Genomic DNA, 24,488 nt, shown 5'->3' with positions numbered 1-24,488 from the left:
TTTCTGTGTTTTTAAACATGCACTGTGTATAGGGTGCTTTTTCTACTTTGCAACCCAGGGTGCCAAAGTCCATAAAGTTGACACAGGAAGTTGGAAACGACCTTTCTCTCACTTCTATGGATTTTTTTCAAGACTGAGATTAGCAGCGCTGGTCTTGATCTTAGTCTGGAAAAGTTGAACAATTGAAAAGGAGAGGAGGAAAGAGCAGTGTCATTTTCATGGTCCCCTCTGGCTTCTATGTACTTGTTTAAGGCTGTGGTTGCTCTCTTCTTAAAGGAGGCCAAAGTGGGTGGGGAGTATGCAGAGGTTTTGTGGACACCAAGAGAGGTCATCATGGGGATTCTTTTAGCCCCATATATTTTCACTCCAATCCAGGAACAGGCTCCTGTGCATCAGAGTAGATTTCTCTAGGTACGTAATCCACCTAAAGTTAATTCAGTGGAAGCAATATACTGGGTACATAATCCTGCAATCAGCAGCACATATCCTACATGGCTCTACACAGCAGTAAATCCCAATGAGTTTCATGTGACTTACTCCCAGGTAAGAAACACAGCATTTCAGCCTACGTTTTGTTGAAAGCAATGTAAATTGGGTGTGCTCAACTCCCTGAAGGCTCATTGATTTCAAAGGGGAAGTAATTGTGATGTTTGTTTGGATCATGGCTGGCTGTATATATAGCTGGATGCATATTTTGATGGGTTTGAGGCAAACCTGTGGGCAAGGCACATGTCCTCAGGCTTCTACCAATGTGTGGAGGAGAGGTCTCTCCATATAGCTACACTTGTCAAACAAACACACTTGGCAACCCAAAAACGACCATAAAAACATTTTATTGAGTATTTAAAAGTTTGGGGGGGGGGCAACTTGGGGATAAATTTGAAACCACCAAGGGAATGAGTGATGCCTTGATGGTGCTTTCTTCTTTTGCATTTTAAACTACCAGTAAGAAAGTCTGCAGCAGTATTTTGGGGAAGGAAAAAAGATTAGGGTAGAACGTATAAAGGAAGGAAAATATAGGGTCACTGGTGAAGTTGGCTCTAAAATAATAAAACAATTAAAACAAAACAATTTGTACAGGTATCTGAATAATAATAAAAAGATAGCATTGAGTAGGGCTGGGTGATACCTGGTTTTAAACATCGTGATATATCACCAGCTAAACATCGCAATATACTGATACATCACGATGTCTGCAATATGGATGAATGCATGTAGAGGCATTGACTGGCTTCACGGTTTTTCCCGCATTGTGATTTTTGCATAGCGAACAAACACACATCATGATTCTCAATATATTGCCAGGTCAAAAATTATGAAACCAATATCACGATACAGTGGCACCCCGGGTTACAGACCCTTCAGAAATAGTACCTCGGGTTAAGAACTTTGGTCAGGATGAGGACAGAAATTGAGCAGTGTGGTGCGGCGGCAGTGGGAGGCCCCATTAGCTAAAGTGGTACCTCAGGTTAAGAACAGTTTCAGGTTAAGAAAGGACCTCCAGAACAAATTAAGTTCTTAACCTGAGGTACCACTGTATAGACTTCAAAGCTGTTTTGGCTGACATATCGCCTAGCCCTAACACACATCATAATTCGCGATATATTGCCAGGTCAAAAATGATGAAACCAATATCACAATACGGACTTCAAACTGGTTTTGGATGACATATTGATATATCACCCAGCCCTACTATTGAGTTTTTGTATTGTGCTGACACAGTGCAGAAACATCACTAGTGTAGTTTTCTTAAAATCAATACAAAGTGCAGTTGGGATTGGCCCAGATGCCCCTGAACAGTCATGATAAAGTTTTAAACTAACAGAAAGAAGGCTCCCCCTGTTTTCCGCTCCAGTGATCCACGTTTCTCAACTCCTGCCAAAGGGAGATGAATCAGCTGCCTTCCAAAACACTTGATCACAGGGTCCCCACCCCCCCTTTTCGCAAACCAGTTTTTATTTCAAAAGGAATAATAAATAGTGTGTACATTGCATGCTGCAAAAGGGGAAATCAATTTGTGGGGGGAGTCACAGACATATAATATTTTGACTCCCCCACCGACAAAACGCTAAATATATCCCCCCCTTTCCCTGTTTCAGACTTTTCAAAATTCACAGGTAAAACCAACCCAAAAGGGTGTCTTGCGCAGGCCCTGCTGAAATGAAGGGACAGGTGGAGGGGGGAGGGGGGAGAGAAGGCGCATTGGAGTTCTCTCCCTCCAGCAATTCTGTTTGCATCAGCGGAGTCTGCGCAAGAGACGTGCAGTGGCCGAGTGAGGGGAAGGGGTTGTTCCCACCCTCCCGGTCAGATGCTGTGCAGCTGCGGTATATAAATGGGTCGCTGGTTCCTGAATGGTCCTCGGCATGCAGCAGAGTGTGGATCCGGCTAGCTGGAAAAGGCCTCTGGTCTTCAGGGTGTGGTGGTCCCTGCCTCCGTTCCTTTTGGTCCATCTCTTAACAGGCTCCTTCCTTCACTTCCAGCTCTGTACAGGTCTCTTTCTCTCTCTAATGCTGGCCCTTGCTTTTTTATTTTTATTTTTATTTTTTGTCTTACAGAATTCGTGCAGTCCAGTTCCTAACATCTCCCTTCCATATTCACTGGAGCTTTGTACCCAGCTTACGCTGTCGGTTCCTGCAATTTAAAAAGGAAGTGGGTTCAAATCTTATCAAGGTGCTTTTTGAGCCCTGCCCAGACTTTTGATTTCAGAGGGCAGAGGGTGCACTTTGTGTGCAGAAGGCCATAGGTTCAGTCCCCAGCACCTCCCAGCTGGAAAGACTCAAGCCTGCAACCAAGGAGTCAATAATAAAATCTAGTAACTCAAGAATGGAAGAGATTTCTATAGAACAATCACACCCACATCGTACTTTTAAAGCACAATGATACTCCATAAGTCATGGCTTCCCCAAAGAATTCTGGGAGCTGTAGCTTGTTCAGGGTGTTCAGAATTGTTAGGAGAACCCCTATTCCTCAAGGAAATGTATCTCTCAGAAGGGAATAATGGTCTCCTCTCAGCAGCACCCTTCCCAACCCCAATCGTGCATTAAATCCTCACCTGGCTTCTGCTCTGGTCACTGTGTACTCGAACCATAATATATTTGGGATGAGACTGGTGTCTCTGATTAAGAAAAACTCTGATAATTGCCTGGAAGAAGTGGAAAGGTTTGGCAGAAGAAGGAGACGGGAGAGGGGGAGAAAATAAGGAGACAGAGAACAAGAATTCAGCAAACTTGTTTTTTGTAAAGTCTGTTAATTCTTGTAAGTGAATCAGCATAGCAAAAAACAAGGCAGATTCTGAATGAAAGCATTTGATACACTTGGGATAGTTGATGGTCTAATTACATTTTGCTTAAGAATAAAAGAACAGTCACTCAGTCCCAGGTTCCTTTCCCTCACTCTGACAAATATAAGGGATTTGCCAAATGACAGTGGTGACTTCCTTAAGGTCTAAATTCAGAGAGTGTATTAGAACCAAACTCTGTGCCAAGAATGGTTCTGGAACACAAACCATGACCTGAGCTTCCTTACGTTGCAGGTAAACTATGGCTTACGGCTGCTTACCTGCTTTCATTTTTGTTCAGCCCCCAGATTTCCTCATGTGCCCATAGTATAGAAACCTTTGGAGGTGAAGCGATGGAGGTAACCATGGCTTGTCAATTCAGAGATCATCGAAAACAACACAGCACAAATCATGGCTGGCAACTGCACCTCCAACCATGGTTTCCAGTACTGATTTGTTTGCTGGTTGGTTGAATTTGACAAGCCATGGTTGGCAGACACCAAAACAAATATTCAACTATGGTTTGCTGTGATATTGAAACTGAGGTATTCATCGCTAAAGCAGAATCCGGATAGCAAGTGCTCAAAAATAAGCTTATTTTATTTACTCTCCTATGAGGCATCATGCATGACAATTAACTCTGCACTTAGCCACCTGAGTTTCCTTCTGTACTATATTCTCCCTGACATACTGGATTTCTATATGAAGGGACCCCAGCCCAACACACAAAGGAGCTTCTCCCACCCGCTGCCCAATAAAACTCAAAGGATTTCTGACCTGCCTTTCAATTTAGAAAGATTCCAGAGCAGCAATTTGGTCTCAGGTGGGGGGGGGCAGAACAAATAAGGGGGACTTACCATGCAGCTATCCTTGGGAACAATGGTGTTAAGATCTCCTGTGTGAATGCAAACCAAACTATCGCCATGATGCTCCCCACAATCCCTCCATATACAACTTGGCTCCAGGAGTGGTACATCAGATAGACTCTGTGTGTGTTGCAACAGAATGAAAGCACATCAAGAAGAGAGCATACTAGACAGCTGGTTACAGCACAACCGTCACCTTTTCTCAAAAGAGGGAAGCTCACAAAGACCCTGTTTACCCCTCACCTATCCCCGCTTCCCCCCCAAGGACAGCTAATTCATTGCTTGGCTTTCAGGGCCACCTTCCCATCCTGGTTCATGGTTAATCATACAGCTTGATGTGGTACATGAATGAGGCCAATAGTGGCTACCACTAACCACAGTTTGCCTCCAAACTGGAACTGGAAAGTCACAGTTCAAATCACTTTGTAGACAAAACTATGGTTACTGCTAAACAGGAAGTGGAGAAGAGAGCTGGGAGCACACCAGCAGAGCAGGGGAAGACAGCACATGAGTTTGAGGAACAGCACAGATGACCAAACTATGGGATTGACTTGTGCAATCTGGACTGGACCCAAGTTGAAGAGTTAATGGAAAAAATACATATTTTTTTATATGGGCATTTCACTGCTTACTCAAAGTGGAATTGTACTTTGGACCAGAGGCAAAAAATGGGAGTCCAGTCTTAAGCTCCTGCCCCTCTCCTTCTTCACCACGCAGAAGATAATTTGTTCTGATATTGCAATGCTGAGCATTTATCTGCCCTTCTAGCATCCACCAGTGATGGACAGCAAGAGAAAGATGCACAGCGTAGCACTGTCAGGCAAAAGGTCTACGAGATGTGCTATTGGCTTGATCCAGCAGGGCTCTTCTCATGCTAAGAGAAGAGATTAGAAATAAATATAATTTTAAAAAGCCACCCACCCACCATCAAAATACCCTGCTGCATATTTACTGAAACATTTATTTGAATAAAGAGTTCTTGCATTGCTTCCAGGAACAACTGAAGCTTTTAAACCATTAATAATGAATGCATCAGTCCCAATAGCAAAACCAAGAGCTGCCCCAAGAAAGCATCCAACAAAATGGAACTGACCTACCTACTATAGGAGACGACAAAGGCCACGGTTAAGAGGCAGAGGGAGAGGATATGTCTCCACAATAAGTCCAGGAACCTTGCATTGTTCGTTTGATGCATTCTGGGAGACAAAAATATTTAACTGAAATGACCTCTCACTAAACAAGCAAGACATCCAAATCACAATCCAGCAAGCTCAAGCCCACATAGATACTTTAGAGCTTGCTCTTTTAAAAAAGAAAAAGCTTATCACACTTCCGCCCTGTATCCTTCATTTAAAAAAACCCCAAGGAGCCTGATACTTGATTTTATGCAACACAGAAAAAAAATCCTAAGTTTCAAGACCTGTTCACATATAAATATCTTTTATTTTTACACCTAAGATAGTACCTTAAGGTAAATGTCTAAGATCTCAACGTGTGCCTGTGCGGCAAGTGCATGCATCATACAGATATACCTTAATGTGTTTCAAGATTCTCTCACCTCTTTAAGGACTAGAAACTTGACTTTGATGGATCCCCCCCCCCAAAAAAGTCAGCAGACTCTGTGCTTGCTGGATCAATTTCTTAAAACACTTTAATCAAAGGCAGAGCAAAAATAAAAATAAAAATAATCCACTTAAAGCTTCATAAAGATTCCCCCTGTTCATTTAAAACATACTGATTTCACACCATAAATCCAGCTTTTTGTTGCTTTTACGATGCCATTCCAACTCCCATTATCCCCAGCCAGCGAGACCAGTGGTGAGGGATGATGGAAGCTATAATCCAACAAACATCTGAAGGGCTGCAGGTTCCATATCCTTGATCTGAGAAGCAGCGTTCCTGGCTGCATGCAAGAGATGGAAGGATGCCTCTAGGTAGAAGCGGCATTCGCTCATGAGAGGAAAGAGGGTGCCTCTTCTTAGATCAGGGATGGGGAACTTGCGGCTCTCCAGATATTGTGGGGACTCCCAACTCGCATCAGCCCCTGCAGCCAGCATGGCCAGTGGTCAGGGACAAAGGGAGCCTAATCTAACTGAATGGAAAAAGGAAGAGGCCACTGTAAATGGAGCCCCTTTTCTGACCTCTACATAAGCTTAAAAGCAAGGCTGGAACACCCTATCCACCAGCATCAAAAGGAAAAGGGATTATTCACCTTAAATAGAGGAAGAGAAAAGAGTAAATGGAGAAGAACCAGATGAACTGGGAATGGCTGGAAGGCATGGCGTACTTGGAAAAAACCGATGTGTGGATTTCTGAGGAGGAGGAAGAAGAAGCACAAATGTTAGTTGGACTGTAGGAGCATTGCTTGGCTCTCCTCCCCTGCGATCAAGAAGGGCCCGACTCCCCAAGAGTATATGTTTGGGTTAAATGTTGCCAGAGGATGTGGAGGAAGATGCTACCTCTTACCTGCTGGCTATAGAAACCCCCAACCCCTTGAAGGAAGTGCTCTCCCAGCTGCCCCCAAAGCAGTTGAAGCAGTAAAGACGTTTTGCACTAAAGCAACCTGAACAGTTAAAAATGATCAGCGGAACAGCCACAGTTACAGGCACCGCATAAGACCTATTCTGTATTTGTAAGAATTCAGTCTTTTAGTGTGGCAGTGCCCACACTTTGGAACTCCCTGCTGGAGATATCAGGCAGGCTCCTTCACTGTACTGCTTTTGGCAGCAGCTCCATTTTTGTTTAGACAAGCCTACCCAGATATTCAGAAAGTCAATGCACGTTTTGATTTAAAAAAAAATTTTTTTTTTTTACAAAAGTCTTAAATTATTATAATTTTTATGATTCTACTGTTTTATCTCTTTTTAGGCCACTTTGAGGTGTGTTTGTTAACAATACAAGTGGTGTATAAATCTTATTAAATACAGTAAATAAATGAATAAATAAAAATGTAAATATTTGGAAATAGATCCACTTTTATACTCTGTTACTACAGGGAAGATGGATGACGCACTCAATGCAATCCGATGGCAGAGAAGCAGCAGCAGCATTTCATTGTATGATAAAGTCTGCTTTGGTGATTGATGTGCTGCTACCTGCAAGCCCGCGCCAATGATTTTTCTCAAAGTTTCCCAGTCAGCTGGTTGTTAGCTGGCTGCTTTCATTATTGAATTTTGCTGTTGATTGTAATGTGAAAAATATAAACTATTTTTAAAAAAGCAAAAACAAAATGTAGAGTTATTTTTATCGTTCCACAGCAAAGGCAGTGGATGAGAACTGCTACCCTCATTAACAATGCCCAGGTCTGTAGTCAGCTGCGCCCTTTCCCTGCCAGCAATACTCCACCTGCACAAGGACGAGGCTCCTGGATAATATTCTTTATTAGCCAATTCACACCTTCATTGAGCAAGAGGCCCCCCAAGAAAGAGATCTGCAAAAGGACAAAAAGGGATGTGTGATTTTTGAGATCAACTGGTTGTAGCACAGAGGATAATTTGTTTAGCTTGACTCTTCTAGGGATTTAGAAAGCATTATCATCCCACCTTTCCATTAAAAGCCAAAAATCAAATTCATTAGGCTACTTCTGGTTTAAAATAAGCTCTATAAGCATCATAATAGAGTCCAATACCAAATAATTTGATTAAATAGCATAAAAACATTATATATAAAGTTCAGCAGCAACTGTTTTGTTGTTGTTGTTGTTAAAAAAAATTCCCATGAAATAGACGGGCAAATATCTTCCTGCTTTTGGGATTTCTAAAGGTGAAACCAAAAATGTGAGCCCCCCCCCAACCTCTGTCAAAATTCTGAAACATAACTTGATTCAGAATGTTGATGCAAAGTGATCTCTGCCTTCTCGAATATTCAGCTAATGTGACTTCAAAGGGTGAACTGCATATTTCTCTAACTGCAAGTGGTTAAATTGGAAATGCAATGAATTCTAAATAATTGGTTGATTCAATTGTATGATATGTGATATGCTATGATACGATTGATTGAATGATATCACATATGATAGAATGATATGCTATGATACGATTGAATGATATGAATGATTGATATGATATGATTTGTGAATATTAATTTCATTTAATATGCCCCAAAGTCCCATCAAGATTTCTTTTGACATGTTCTCTTGGCCAATAAACAACTTCCAAAGGCATCAAATTGTTTTTAACCTTGCATCTGAGACTCACCAAGGTGGCCAATGTCCCTGGGATTCTGCAACCAGAGCGCCAACACAGGAGAAGAAACCCTCTCACCACCTGCCCAACCTTCAAAGCCAGGGGCAACTAAAGATGATGACCTCCAAAGGTGAGCAGGCACATATAGAACAGGAAGCCCTTCAGAAACCTTGTGCTCTATCCTATGTTTGTCCTATTCAAAGCAGACCCACTGGAATAAATGACTCCCAATACCACTAGGGCTGGCTGTCAGTGGCTGATGGGCAGTGAGAGCAAGTCCTGCTTGTGCCAAGGCACAAGGAGATCCATGCTGACAGGAGTTGGGAGCTCAACCCCAAAATCTGGAGGGACAAAAGTTCCCTGTCCCTGGTTTCTACAATTGTTCTTGTTATGCCTGTTCCTCACTTCTGGCTGACAGCCAGGACCAGGTCACGCATGCACGAACATGTCAGCTGGTTCTTGCTCTTATTCCGTTGGCTTGCCATGTTGCTGCAACATACGTACTGCTATCTCATTGGCTCTATTTAGACAATTGATTGTTATGGATCGCTATGACTATTCACCACCAGCTGCTATAAAGGAGTGGGGTGGTGCTCCAGGTTGACTGGCTGCCCACTGGATGGCAACATACCTATGGCTCTCTCTCTTGCACTGCTTGAACCTTTGGCCTCACTGTAAAAAACACAGATTGAAGTTTCTTCCCTCCTCTTCCTCCTCCTCTCTGTAACTCAGAATTTTGATACTGTCAGGGACTAGCTGGATGAAGAGGAGTGGTGGGAGGCACCAGCTGGGGAAGCCCCAAAGGAAATCCCAGAGAAGGAAGGCTCAGAGCCCGGGGACTGGCGGTGGGACACTGAGGAGACGTCAGAGGGGGAAGATTGGGAGGGAGTGCTGGATCCTGAAGGGACAACAGGGTTCAGTGAGCAGAAGGAACCTGTGACAGGGAGAAGTTCAGACTCTGAGGCTGAGGCAGAAGGGAAGGAGTGTCAAGGGACTGCTGAAGAATCCAGAGAATCTCCTCTCCCCGATGATCTCCAGGAATGCACAGGATAATGAGGAGGGCAGAACAGGGACCGGAGGTGCTCAGACACCGTTTGAGGCTTCTCGGGAAACATCTGGGAGAGCAGTCATCTTAGGAGGGGTAGAAGGCAGGCACCTTCAGCCCTGGCAACTGCTCTATAGGGGAAGACTGGGAAGTGCTGCTGAATTGTATGCCATTTCCTTGAATAAAGAGCTAACTTCACTGACAACTGACTCTGCTTCTTCATGCTGACCTGCATCTGACTCCAGACCTGACAATCCCCTGCCCAAAGAGGTACCTACTCCAAGCATCTGTTAGCGTAGGATCTTCAAGGAGGGAGCGGGGGACCATTCTCAGCCTGAGGGTCACATTGCCTCGCAAGCATCTTTTCAAGGGCACATGCCAGTAGTGGGTGAGGCCAGAGGCAGAAGTGGGAGGGGCAAAAAGCCAAAGCCTGTGTGTGTGTGTGTGTGTGTGTAGGCAAGCAAGAGGCATCATTACATTCAAGGAAACATTCCAGTCAGGCTTTAAAAAAAATTGAGGAGAGGTGTGGCTCCCAGAGCTGGGGTTTTCCCACCGCTGCCTCATAGTGTCAAAGGGTCTTTCCTCTTTCTGATGCTATAGAACTAAAGGCATCTATCCTTCTGGAACTCATCTATGAAGACAACTCCAACAAAACAGAAAAGTGGGAGGCATTTAAAGAAACCAGTGTGCATAAGCTTACAGGTGAGCTGATATTTAAGAAGGGCATGCATAAGAAATGGAAGAAAGAGAAAATCACAAAGGAAATCCCTGATGTATACATGAGTAGCCAACAGTTGCAGGGAGAAGGTCATGTTAATCTGGAATGAGCGCAGAGGAGGGCAACCAAGATGATCAAGGCACTAGAAACCAAGCCTTATGAGGAATGGTTGAAGGAGCTGGGTATGTTTAGCCTGGGAAAGAGGAGACTGAGAGGAGAAATGATAGCTATCTTTAAATATCTAAAGGGCTGTCCCATGGAAGATGGAGCAGGCTTGTCTTCTCCTCTGGAGGGGAGGACCTGAACCAATGGATTCAAATTACAAGAAAAGACATTCCGATTAACATCAAAAAGAATTTTCTGTCAAGAAGAGTCAACTGTGGAATGGTCTCCCTCGGAAGGTTGTGGACTCTACTCTCCTTCCTTAGGGGTTTTAAAGCAGAAGTTGGGTGGCCATCTGTAATGGATGCTTCATTGAGATTCCAGCACGACAGGAACTGGGTCTCTTCCAACTCTACAATTCTATTATTCTATTCAGTTACTGGGCACAACTGACAAGGTATTGTCAATACCACCTCTTTCCCTAGAGAGCCTCTAGGGTGTTGAGATTGCCAGAGGAGGCCCTCTTGGTAGTTTCTCCACCCTCTTGGTAGTTCCTCCACCCTCTTGGCAGCCCAGGAGAGGGCCTAGTCTGTGGCAGCCCCTAAACTGTGGAACTCCTTCCCTGCAGAGGTGCTTCTGGCACTGTCACAATACAGTTTCTGTTACATGCTGAAGGTGAGCCTCTTCAACGTGGCCTTTGACAAGAGGCATATTTTAAGGACCCACCCTATTTCTGTGCCTGTAATTTTGTTTTAAACTGTTTTTCATTCGGAATGTTAAACTGCTGCAACCCATCTTGGGACCTGATGGTGACAGTCAGGTAAGAAATTGAATTAATAATAGTTATAATTACAGATGTAAGAGAAAGGAAAGTCATGGGATGGTCAAGGTGAAGGGAGTGATAGGGACAATTTCAGAAAAGGGGAAACGAGAGAAAGGAAAGCAGATGCTACCAGGCCCCAGCAGGAGATGTGAGTTCAGGAACACAAAAGGCTAGACCCAGATTTGGGGAGGGGGGCAGAGAAGCAGGAGCAGGACTCACCGTGTGAAGCTCTCTCTTGAAAACGATGAGTGTGATGAATCCAAATATGATGAAAATTGGGCTCAGGCTTGCTTGGGCGAGAATAAATCCAGTGAAGTCACCTGGGGTAGTAGACAAAAAGAGATAAAACTTGCCCAAAAGGTAATCTTGCCTGGCTGTAAAGGTTTTTGTTTTTTTTTACTTTCAAGTACGTGAGCAACTTATGGAACTAACCGCAAGCAGGTGTGCTACAGGCCACTAAGTTTAACCGTCTTTAGACAACTATGTAATAGGAGTTGTGCTTTGAGGGGAGAAAGGCCCAAGGACCCTGGCTGTGTTGGACTTGAACTAAGGGGGACTCGAGTTCAAATCCCCACACAAGACTTGCTTCTTAGGTGACTTTGCACCAGTACTTTATTCCCTCCACCTGACCTACCTCACAGGGATGCTGCGAGGATTAAAAACTTAGTAACATTGTACTTTATGAATAAGGCAATTAAAAAAGAGCTAGAGAGAACAAAAGAGAGGGAGCTCTAATGAACAGGTTCCTTCCAGCTCCAGAGGAAACTATGAGGTTTACCACAGCAGCATAGTCTAAATATAAAAAACAGAGCCTATAGATGAACAGCACCCAAACCACATCCTTCTTACCCAGACACCCGGCCGCCACCATTTCCTGTTGGATGTCTGCTTGTGGCAAAACCTTTGGTTGCATGATAACTTGGTACAGGATATCAGTTGCTTTAAAGGGCAATGATCTCAGGGTCATCAGTACAAAGCTTTCCATTCACAGAGGAACACAAGGTTTGAAACTCACCCTGGCAATAGGCTTTTGGGGAGGCCCTGAAAGCCGTCCTCTCCCCCTTCACATCATCAGCCTCCCTCCACCTTGTCACCTGCTTGCTACATAAAAACTGCAAAGCTTGTCTGCCTTACAGGGCTGTTGTAAAGATACAAAAGCTTGGCCAACATATGAAGATTGCTGTAGCTGCATACTTATACACCAGTAATGAGGAATCTATTACCCTCCAGATGATGGTGGACTACAACTCCCAACACCCCCAACTGTTGGCCACTGCTGGCTGGGGCTGGTGTGAATTGGGAGTTGAATGACATCTGGAGTGCCAAATTTTCTGCACCTCTGAGATATACTCACACAAGTACCTGGAATTTAGGTCCACCTAAACTCAATGGGAACTACTTTTGAGTAGAAACACACCTCTTAAATGCATCAAAGGAATAGAGGAAGCTGTCCAGTACAGCATGAGACCATTGGTCCATCTTGTCCAGTATTGTGTTAACCAGAGCTTTCCAAACTGTGTGTTGTGACACGTTAGTGTGTTGGCTGCAGTGTGTAGGTATCTCACTTGAACGCTCCCTGTGCTCCTCCTGGGGCTGGAAAGGGGTTAGTTTAACCTCCAGTTTGCTAGTGAAACTGAATTACTGTGTTGCGAGATTAGGCACGTCTAAAAAGTGTGGCACCAACATGAAAAGTTGGAAAGCTCTGGTCTAAACCATAGGGATGGGGAGCCTTTTTCAGTTTGAACGACACATTCTCTTCTGTGCAACCTTCTGAAGGCCATATTCCAGCGTTGGGCAGGACCAGAGGCAAAAGTGGGTGGAGCAATGAAAGTGAATTTTACCTAGTCAGGGAATTGGGCTCCAATGACATATGGAGAGCCACAGATGTTCCCCATCCCTCTCCTAGAGAATAATCTAATTTAGCATGTTTTATTTCATCAGCATTTGGTAAACAAAACTTTGAAATTTGCCAAGCCTGGCCTGATGTTTCAATTGCAAACAACATCTGTTTGTTGCTACTAATGAACAAATGACAAGAAAGGAGATTCCTAAACATTAAGAAGAACTTTCTGACAGTAAGATCTGTTTGACAGGTGTTGGACACTCCTTCATTGGAAGTTTTTAAGCAGAGGTGGGACGGCCATCTATCACAGATGATTTAGTTGAGATTTCTGCATTGCATGGGGTTGGACCAGATGGCTCTCAGGGTCCCTTTCAACTCTATTCTATGAGTCTATGAGTTGTAAGACAAAAATCTGAAGGGTTCCAGGTTGGCCAAGGATGGGAAAAAATTGGGGAAATTGCCTAGTGCTTTATTTCTCCCCAGAAAGTATTGTTTTCGTACGTTCATAGAATCACAGAACTGTAGACTGAAAGTACCTCAACGGGTCATCTGGCCGAACTGTCAGAAAGTTATTCCTGATGTTTAGTTGGAATCTCCTTTCTTGTAACTTGAAGCCATTGGCCCATCATCCCCAGCCAGCACAGCCATTCTCCCAGCAGCAGTCTTATAATACAGAGGGCACCTGGTTGGTGAAGGCTGACCCAGGAAGATACTCACAATTACAGTTTTGATAGCTTACCATTCAACTAATGGGAGCCTGGGGCTGATGTGAGTTGTTGTCCAAAGCATGGGGGGGGGGGCTGTCCAACTGCACAAGACTTTCTAACGGCCACCCTCTCACCTCTGCTTTTTTTTTTTATTTGTGAGGAGTGGTCCAAGTTTGAACATCAGCAGGAAACAGACTAGAAGGGAATCCCAGGCATGTCATCAAATGCATTGTGGACTCAAAGAAAGTAATTTGATATTTTAAGGATATCTATTACATCGTGCTCTCTATTCATCCTTTTGATGCTGACAAGTGGCCTGTTGGGGGTGGCTGTTACATGTGGCTTGTTTACGTGCCAACATGTGCTTGTTGGAAAGCAAATAAAGTGCTGTACAGGGAAGAGCTGCAGCTGAGCAGTAGAGAACCAACCTGAAGCATACCCAGGTAAGGCTGGAGAGACTCCCTGCCTGAAACATTTGGAGAGGTGCTGCCAGTAAGTGTAGACAATACTGAGCTAGATGGACCAATGGCCTGACACGGTATATGGCAACTTCCTACGTCCCTTCTTATATTCCTATGCCCCACTCTGACACACAAAAATCCCTTTTATCCATAATCATCAGGATACTTTTATTTTTAGGGGAAGAGACATATCTATATCTTAAAACTCATGCTCTGCATGCAGAAGGTCCTGGGTTCAATATTCAACAGCATCTCAATATTCAACAGAGAGACTGTTTGAAACCCTGGGGAGCCACTGCCAGTCAGTGCAGGTAATACAAAGCTGGATCCAAAGCTAGATGGACCAGTGATCTTTATTTTGTTTTCATGGATCATGCCTGTCTACTCTAGGGGCTCTAAAATGTACAACAGGCCGTGGGTCTTACAGAGCTAGCTAAAAATGTTTTCAGCACCAGAACCAGACAACAGGCATGGGATCGAGAGGGTTTTCATTTGCCCATGCAGCAGCGTAAACAGAACATGAGTCTCAGTGAAAACACACAGACACACACCATTATTTCCGTACAAGGAAGCTGGCGCAGATGGCTCCACAGCAGGGACCAATTAATTTAGCGAGCCAGAGCAGAAGATTCACGCTGCAGCTCCAGGATACAACAGGTGGCCTGCAGGCAGAATCTGGCCCCAAGAAACACTCCTAAGGTCTCTGCTTGCTAATTGCCATCCTGGGGGACGACCCCATAGATGCCTCCTCCTGCCCTTAGGTGTTTGCATAATGCAGAATCTATGTACACATATATGGACAAACATGGGGGCAATGCTTCCCATCTACAAAGTGCATACTGAGCGCAGAACACAACATCAAAAAAACATAGGTTTTTGTTAACACTAGGGACAAGTTTCTATCCCTTAGGACAATAATTATGCCTAAATATAGCAAATGAAGCTGGTTTGCACAGTACAGTAAGCTGTGGCTTGGTGCTACATCTGAGAAGATGAATTGTGGTTTGGGATGCTGTTACACCCTCAGAACCTGCTGTTTGGGATGGGCCTCTGGGGGTTCTCAGGGAAGGTGGCTAGAGAGGGGAACCATGTAATCCATATCATGGTTTGGACACATGCCATGAATTTAAAGCACATTTGCTTTTTCTCCAATGAATCCCGGGAACTGTAGTTTGTAAAGAGTGCTGGGAATTGTAGCTTTGTGGCAGGGTAAACTAAATTTCCCAGGACTCTTTTTGGGGGTGGGGGAGATGGTGTTTGGTATGTACGCAGTCTAAATGAATCTTACCACAGATTGTGATCTGGTGCTTGATCTGAAGAAATCCACTGTAAGCCACTTCTTAGCCTTTGTTAACCTGGTGACTTCCAGAAGATTTGAACTGGATGGGCCTTTGGTCTCATCCAGCACGGTTCTTCTTACATTCTTATATTCTTTAGTTGCTGGCTAGGGCTGATGGAAGTCCAAAATATCTGGATGGCACCATGTTGGTGAAGGCAGTCTAAACCTCTCACCTTCAGAGCTCCCCAGAGACCTCCAAGAGACCCCTCCTCTCTGGAGAGGCTTTGGAAATGTCAGCAGGTGTACTTACTCTCAAGGCTCTCCACTGGCATGAGAGCTGGAACCTTGGGTGAAAGTTGAGATACTTAAACCACAAAATTCAATGCCACTTCTATATTTAAATTTAAGATTGTTCAAAAATAATAATAATTAATGCTATTAAACTCATTTACTTGTGTTCTTTTTTCAGATGTCAGGATTTTTCATCTTTTACAAGCCATTCATTTTTTTAAAAAAAATTTGTTGACTGACTGAAAGTACAACAAGTTCTGATGGAACTGGCTGAGGTAACATCTTAATGAGGGGGAGGGTTGTAAAAAATATATATATTTAATAACCTCTAGGCTGGATTACTGCAACACATTACACATAGGGCTGCCTCTAAAGATGGTTTGGAAGTTTAAGCTGATGCAGAATTCAGTGGCCAAGTTGCTCAGTGGGACAAGATGGTTTGAGCATATTACACTGATCCTGACCTGACTGCACTGGCTGACGTATAAAAGTCTTAAACAGCTCAGGACTGCAATACTTCAAGGATCGCCTCTCCCCCTATAAACTGTCAAAGACTCTGCGTTCATCATTTGAGGCCCTTCTTCATGTGAGGGTGGAAACATGAGAATGGGCCTTTTCTGCAGTGGCTCCCAGTTTCTGGAATGCTCTTCCCAGGGAGGCTTGACTGGTGCCTTCATTAGGCATAGATTTGGTGTAGAAAGTACAAAGTCAGTTCTTCATCATCCTGACTCGGCTTCTATCAGTTCATCAGCATCTGAACTCTGATGTGCTTAAAGAGGGGTCTGGCTTTCCCAGGCATGTAGCTCAGTGGCCAAGGGATGGAGCTGTCAACTAAGAATTTATTCAGCTACAAATTCCATAGACAGCCTTAAAATGAACACTCCCTTCTCCCTCAGTCCTAATCCTTGTGTGTCTTAAAGCTGATTTTCCTTACAAGGCAGCTGTTTATGATTGCTAATATAGGCAAAGAGTTTGGGTGGTGTCATGCAGGGGTGGTTAAAACCTGTGGTCATCCAGCTATTAGTGGACTACAACTCCCATCATGCTTGGACCACTGGCCATGCTGACTAAGGGGCAGATGGGAGTTGGAGTGCAACAACAACCTGAGGGCCACAGGTTCTTCACCCCAGCCTAAGAAGTGGCATTATTTCCCGTTTTATGGGGAATGACTCTTCTAACACAACATAAGAGTCGGCTCGATCAGGCCAATGGCCTAGCAAGTCTAGCAACCTGTTCTCATAGTGTCTGTGGGACACCTGGAAAAAGGATTCGAGCACTCTCCCTTCCTGTGGTTTCTCTATCCACTTTCTCCATGCTATGCATAATTTTATAAACTTCTTTCATGTCTCCTCTTACTCAACTTTTTAGTTTAATATCTTAATAGAGGAGTCACTTGATCATTTTGGTAGCCCTTTTCTGAGGCAAGACAACCAGGACCAGAACTGTACATAAGAGGCCTTATTCCATCTCTTAAACACAGTAGGGAATTCTGCTTCTTAACTTAGGAGTGAGGAACCTGTGACCCTCCAAATGATGTGAAATTCCAACCCCCATTATCCCTAGACTGACTGTTGTGTTAGCTGGGGCTGGTGGAAGGTGGGAGTCCAACAATATTTGGAGGGTCATGGACTCACCATCACTGACCTACCTGAATAAAAGGCAGGTTCCATTTCAAACTTTGCCAGCCTGGTGCCTCAGAACTTTAAAACACCACAGACATGCTGTGTGTTCACTATTTTCATTGACCCATTCCTTGAATTAGAAATAGTATCGAAGAAACCAGAAGCTCTCCAGATACAGTTACCAGCTTCTCTTACTCTCACATGCACCAGCATTCAAGTAGGAAACAAGCAGATGTGGCCAAGCACATGCCATATTACTTCCACTCACAAAAAGGCTTGTAATTGGATCTTGGTGCAAATCTGGCCTTAAGCCATTTTTCACTTTGATCCAGGAAAAGAATTTTTTGGGGGGTTAACTGGATCACTTGTTGGGTCGCCACTCATATAAATCAGAATGCCTTTCAGAGAACAGATGCTACATATCCATGCTGCATGACCCTTAAGTGGGTGTGAATGCAAAATGCACTGGATGTGGTGTGGGAGGCATATCCTAAGGATGTAAGAAAAAAAAAAGTTTGGATCAGCTGTGCTCATCCAATTCATTCTGTAGTCCTTGATGCAGCAAATAGCATGAAAACCTGCTTACCTATGTGGCTCTCCTTACTCAGACTGGGGTAAATCTGCAGCTGATCAATCTGTTCATTAGAGATATGGGATCAAGGGATGGCTGGCAGCAACTGTCATTTCTGACCATTGGCAATGCTGGCTGGCGTTGATGAGAACCCTGCTAAATATTGCCGGCGCCCATCTAGTCCAACATCCTGTTTTCACAGTGGCCAAACAGATGCCCCATGGGAATCCCATAAGCACAACCACAACTCACCCTTCTTGCAGTTTCCATTAAGAAGCATTCAGCAGCTTACTGGCTCCCACTGGCGTTATATATCCTGGGTTAGAAATATGAAGAGGATGCTGCCTATGATCATTTACTTCCATTTTCTTTGTATATAAGGAACAGCCCGATATCTCACCTGCTTTTGGGAAGTGGCCTCAACCAAGGCATTAACATTGGTCCAACTAGTTCACTATGGCTTACACAAGCTGGCAGCATGTCATCACAGCATCCCCAGGGTGGGATTGAACCTGGGACCTTCTGCATGCAAAGCAGCTGCTCTACTGCCGAACTATGCTTTTCAGAGTACATAAGGTGCGGCTTTGGAGATTTTTATCTCCTGCCCTGTCTTCCAGCATGCAATCTTTATAAAAACTGAATCCAATAATTCCATTAGTTAATGGATGTGTGTGCGGGTGGGTGCGTGGGGGAATCAAAGGATGAGTTTGGGCTGGCCTGAAAGCCATACATTCTCTCACTCAGAAGCTCTGCCTCTCCCCACCCCCGTGCCAAAATCATGGGAATTGAGTGGGCTTTCTCAGCAGCACGCACACAACTCTATAATACTCCTCTACAGTCAGCTTGCCAGGCGGAAAGAAATCCCAGTTTAATGCAGGAAGCACAAGGTAAGGGAGCCAAGTATCAGAAAGAGAGATAAATAATACATGTGATTCCCGCCCCCCTCATTACCACAATGCGTCTAACTCCCACAGTGCTTAGTGTCTGGAAATGAAAAAAACAAGAATACCAAGTTGCAGGTCTGCCTGGAAATACCACACCCTAGTAAGGAAGCCTGGACACAAAGAAACCTCTTTCGGTTGGTTACTCGGGGGAAATGCACTCCGAACCTTCTCAGAAGCACTTTCCACTATTTTAGGGTTGGGCTCTGGCACTTAAGAGAGCAAATGGCAGCACTAAGTCATGTCAGAATTTAAAGCTCTGAGTTACTGAAATATTCAGAGTTCAAATGAATAAATAAATAGGCCACAGGCTAGCAAGGTTGGGAGATCCAGTTACAAACGTACAAGCTGATCCTAACTCTGCCACCCAATGATCTCCTCCCGCTCCCTTAAAAACCCTCCCATCCTACATTGCTGTTCCCTATGCCTGGAACTCAGTACCAGAATGCCTCCCTCCTCCTCCTTCTCAAAGTCACCTCTTCCCTAAGCTGAGACAACACACACATAGTCTAAGTCAGGTGTGAGGAACCTGTGGCCCTCCAGATGCTACTGAACAATAATTCTCATAATCCCTGACATTGGCGGCTGGTGCTGATGGGAACTTTAGTAAGGCAACATCTGGAAAGGCAAAGCTTCCCCTGGCATTGCAACTCCATTCATTCCCATCTGTCCTTTGGTACATTTTGCTGGTACATGTAAAGTGGAAGTTTACATTACATAGACTGCAAGTGGCTTGGGGCAGGGATATTCCGCCCTACCCCTTGGTGTGTATGATGCAGATTTATTACTGGTCATCCTGTCATTTTGTTACTTTAAAGCAGTTGAATTTAACCCTTTCCCTTCACTTAAAAAAATATGCTATCATGCCCCCATTGTGGTGGTGGTGGTGATACAGTTGCCTGTATTTTTATTTTGCTCATCAGGATGAATAGCAGTTTTTTGTGAGGAGGGGATTTAGATCAAGGAAACCAACACATTCCTTTCATCATGCCAGTTCTGATCAAAATCAGAACATTCTGTAGCTGCTTTTAAAGTTTAAAAATTAAATGCCAGGCAAGAGATGGATCACAGAACTTGTAAAGCACAAACATTTTAGGCTTTGTTTTGAAAAGCGACATGCACACTAATACAGCCATATAAATTATTCTTTAAACAAGTCTCCTGAAATCAGCAGGACAATCCCAATCAAATGTACAGTCAAATGAAGCTTTACAGATACATTACAAAATCAGTGGGGAGTCTCCTTTGCATGCAGAAGGTCCCAAGTTCAATCCTCAGCAGTATTCCCAGGTAGGGCTGTGAAAGATTCCTTGCCTGAAATCCTGGAGAGTAGCTTCTAGTCAGTATAGACCAGCATTTCTCAACCGTGGGTCCTCAGAGGTTGTTGGACTACAACTCCCATCTTCCCTAGCTAGTAGGACTATTGGTTAGGGATGATGGGTGTTGTAGTCCAACAACATCTGGGAACCCATGGTTGAGAAATGGTGGTATAGACAATACTAGACCAATGATCTGACTCGGTATAAGGTAGCTCCCTATGTTCCTATTCAGGTGCTCTCTAGAGACATCCAGGTGTTCATAGCAGTGGTTAAGAGTGTTGGGATCTCACTGGGTGACCGTGGGCCAGTCATTATCTTTCAGTCAAACAACAACAATGCAGAGTTGTTCTGAGAGCAAAATTGATAGGATGGAAAAGATTCATGTATGCTGTCTTCAGTGCCTTGAAAAAGATATGTGGGGGAAATGTAAAAAAAAACAAAACAAAAAAAAAAAACACCAAACCCTAATCAGCGGTGTAGCTAGTCACTCAGGCACCTGGTACGGTGCATGCGTCCTGCAGCCAGGGGCAGGGCGATCTGCCCATGGAAGCAGGGCAAGCTGCATGGAGCCTCTCCACCATCTTCCCCTCAGCTGTAGGGCAGCTGAGGGAGAGGCAGTGGGCAGATGTAAGCCCCATGCTGCCATTTCAGGCAGTGTGGAGCCTGCAGGCACCCAAGCCACCATGTCACTCCCAGAAGAAACGTGTGGCTTGGGCATGCTGCAGGCCCCGTGGTTAGTGCCAGCCCCGCGGTGTGACGCCCAGTGCCAGCCGTGTTTCATTAAGTTTATTGACTGAACTAAAAAGTTTCATGAGTCCTTTTTTTATCTCATATTTTTGTCACCCCCCTCAGTGATGACACCCGGGGCGACCTGCACCCACTGCGACCCCCTTCCTCAGACACTGACCCTAATACAATTTTGCACCATTATGGTTTATCCTGTTGATCATTTAGAAACCCATTATTCAGAGATAGTTTGCTTCTAAATGCCAATGGCTGCAGGGTCACATGATGGGAGGCAGGAAAGACTGGTGCTTTTGCACCCTGCCTGCAAGCTTCCTAGAAAAAAAGCATAACAGAGCACATGCTTAGCATGCAGACAATTCCAGGTAAGAGCCCTCTTTCAAAATCAGGAGAACTTCCTCCACTCAGTATGAGCAATATACTGAGCTAGATGGATCAAGGGTCTGACTCTGAATAACACAGCTTTGCATGTTATTTGGAAGGGACACAATTCAGTAGCAGAGCACATCTTTAGCATGCAGAAGGTGCCAGGTTCCCACATGCAGCACCTTTAGTTAGTGCTGGGAGAAGAGTCCCTGGCTGAAACCCTCAAAAACCTCTCCTAGTCAGTGTAGACAGTTCTGAGCTAGACAAGACAATGATCTGAGTTGTTATTTCAATCACCCCTTTGGACCAGATTCAACTACTCTGTTCTGCTCCTCCAGTGGTTCTCAAACTTTTTTCTCTGGGTCATACTTTCAGAATAAAAATTTGCTTGTGCTACACCAATATTTTTATTGATAAGAAATACATTGGAAAACAAAAAGAAACGAGTCCTAGCAATGCTTGATTAAAACATACAACACAACTACTTTATAATTTGATTGTGGGACATCCAGAAAGTATTAAAAAATGCAACTACATAAGAACAGAAATAATTCCCAAAATATAATTATAAGCAAGGCTTTTAATATGTACCTTACATATTTATACAAATTCAATGAGAGGTATGAGCTTGCTTTTGCCAAGTAATCTCATTTATATTATGTCTAATTTAAGACAAATAAACTCTCATCTCATCAACACAAAGAAACCTTTCTCTTTTCTGCTGTTTCTTATCTGTCAGTTAAAAATCCCCGTTCACAACAATATGTTGTGGGAAATGGTAGATGAATAGCCAACGCTCCTGAAAAGAGGCATGGATACTGTCTCTGGTTGTATATCTAAAAAAACATTTTGATGCTATATTATACGATACTATACTTAAATATTCTACACTGAAATGTTTAAATGTTTATTTGATTGTCATTGAATCTTCCTGCCACACTTGCCACCCTCTCCTGTCACACCAGTATGGCATGCCACACCCTTTAAGAACTACTGCACTAGTGGAAATCAGTGCAAGGACTCTTGCTAGCTAGGTTCCCCCTCATCTGCACCTCCCCCTGCATTGTGAAAACAATCACCTTAGCATTGTGTTGAATCCCACCCTTTATTTAAAAGCACAAAGACTAGAATCTTATTTTATTTCGGAGGAAGGGCATTTGGCTCAGTGGTTGGAGCACCTGCTTTGCATGTGTAAGGTCTTGGCTTCAATCCATAACAGCATCTCAAAGTAGTGTTCGGGAAAATACATTTCTGCCCCCCTCCCCACCTGAAACCCTGTAGAGCTGCTGCCCGTCAATGTGGACAGCACTGCCCTAGAAAGAACAAAGGTCTGGCCCAATATAAGGCAGCGTTCTGTGTTCCAAGTGTGTTAGGAAAAGGATCTCTCCAGGAATGGGTCTGTGATCCTGCAAAAGTAGCATCTGGTAACTGGTGTGACAAAGAGGCATGTCAAAAGAAAACTTAACTCCAATAAAACAGAATAGATCTAGATGGAACCGGCCAGGAAGAGGGAGGTGCCAATAGGGGATCGGAAGCGGGACCATAATAAATACAATAAATGTAAAGGTGATTCCTCCCTCCAAACTCTGCACTCTTGGGACGAGAAATCCAAAGCAGAAAGGGTGCCGCGCATGCGCAATGCAGCCCCCGAAGTACACTATCTCGCAAAGAGCGGCAGCCGAAGCGCGCATGCGCCGCCGCCCGGCTTCACAGCGCTGCTAGTCAATGGCTCACTATTTGGCAGCTCCCACCCGATCCCCTCAGGAACTCCCCGAAGCCCAAACCTCGCCTTTTTTCACGGATATGAATTGGGCGTAGGGCGAAAGGCCCACCCACAGCGGAGAGAAGAAAACAGGCTCCGCGAAGCGCCGGAGGCTGGAGGCTTTACCTTCTGGGTACTCGACGTGAGTGAGGGAAACCGACTTCCACGGAACAGAGACCGAGCACTCTCCTACCGCGGCCATCTTACCCGGATACCGGGCCGGGCCGCCACAGCCAATCGGGCGGCACACACAGGGCGGGGCGGCAAATGGGAGTGGGCGGAGGGGGAGACGCGCACGGCCAATAGCCGTGCCCCGCAGGTGAGGCACTGGCCAATCCGCGGGCACCGCAACGTACAGCAACCCCGCCCACCCCGCTCTGAAGCGCGAGAACGAGTTGGGGCGGGGGAACTTCCACAAGTCCAATCCTCGGCGGGGCCCAGGTAGAAAAGATGGCCAATGGCAGAGGAAGTGGGGGCGTGGCGGCGCCCGGGGATTGGCTGGCCCTTCTCGCCAATCCTCTCTCCGACTCCTCCCCCGTCTGAGCCAATCAGGTCTTTGAGGGTGGATGGCGGGCTAGAGAGCGACTTGAGTGAGTGAGGTGTATTGTGGGTATTATCGTTGCTCAAAAGGGGGGGGGGCTTCTCCACTGTACAACTAAGGGGCGCTAAAGAAATAGAGCTGAGACAGAGTTCTCCACCCTGACAGGGTTTGAAGGGGGGGCGGTCTTCTGCAACTGGGTTGCCACCTTTGTTCTCTCGCAAAATACAGGGTGGGGCTGTTGGGCGATTTTTTTCCATCTGGCACTGAAGTGGCTTCAAAGCAACCCATTACAGTTTGTTGTTGTTGTTTAGTCGTTTAGTCTTGTCCGACTCTTCGTGACCCCATAGACCAACTGCATTACAGTTTAATGCCCCCTAACAGGATGGCCTCTCTGGAATTTGTCCCGCACAACACAGACCAGTGTTAGAATAGAAACCGAGATATAAAAGCTAGGAGCTAAATGGCACTTAAAGCTAGGTTGTGGGCGCAACAGCGGAATGTCTAGACGTCCTTTTTAATAGCAAGACTACAAAGCTGAAAATGAATGAACTGCAGCTAAAATACTGTATGTTCATTTTTCACATGGTCTACTCTAGTCCTTCCCCTGCCCACCCTCCTAATATTCTTAAGAGGGTCTCTTCTACAGTCTTCAGAGAGTAGATGGAAGTGGGGAGGCAGAACAAGGTCCTCCTTCCACTGCAGTTTTAATCTGAAATCTTGGGTACTGCACTCAGAGCTCAGAAACGGCTCACACTAATGAAATACCCGTCGCAAAATGTGCCTAAAACAGTTAAAGTTTCGAACACTGACACAGACACATAAATATTCAAATTGGTGCTTGGTTATCCACAGCTTCAATACATGATGTTTCAGATACCTTTTCAAACACATGCATTTGGAGAGGATCCCTAATTTGTCAGAAAGAAAAAAACCTGAAATACAGGACATAACTATCAAGACTGTACAGAATGTAGCATTGGCAATCCTATCTGCAAGCATTCGATAAAAAATTGATGAAAAGATACC

At 44.6% G+C, this 24,488-nt stretch overlaps 1 protein-coding gene across 2 annotated transcripts; it reads right to left on the bottom strand.

The window, feature by feature from the left end:
- Positions 1-814: 814 nt before the first annotated feature.
- On the bottom strand, positions 815-23,309 carry DOLPP1 (dolichyldiphosphatase 1). 2 transcript variants are annotated; one of them, XM_080989981.1, is made up of 9 exons: positions 23,048-23,164; positions 18,042-18,105; positions 11,235-11,335; positions 7,489-7,573; positions 6,356-6,455; positions 5,241-5,339; positions 4,135-4,263; positions 3,053-3,142; positions 815-2,631 (listed from the first exon to the last, which is right to left on the bottom strand). In XM_080989981.1, exons 2-9 carry the CDS (start codon positions 18,067-18,069, stop codon positions 2,595-2,597), a joined length of 669 nt encoding a protein of 222 aa, XP_080846107.1. In that variant the 5' UTR covers positions 18,070-18,105; positions 23,048-23,164; the 3' UTR covers positions 815-2,594. The 2 variants fall into 2 exon arrangements, with proteins under 2 accessions (XP_080846107.1, XP_080846106.1); XM_080989980.1 differs by lacking the exon at positions 18,042-18,105 and having other exon boundaries at positions 23,048-23,309.
- Between the last annotated feature and the right edge of the window lie 1,179 nt (positions 23,310-24,488).

The sequence above is a fragment of the Podarcis pityusensis genome, assembly GCF_964106645.2.
Source record: "Podarcis pityusensis genome assembly, chromosome: Z".
NCBI lineage: Eukaryota > Metazoa > Chordata > Lepidosauria > Squamata > Lacertidae > Podarcis > Podarcis pityusensis.
Note: the sequence above shows the minus strand (reverse complement) of the source record. Positions and strands in the feature narration are given on the sequence as shown.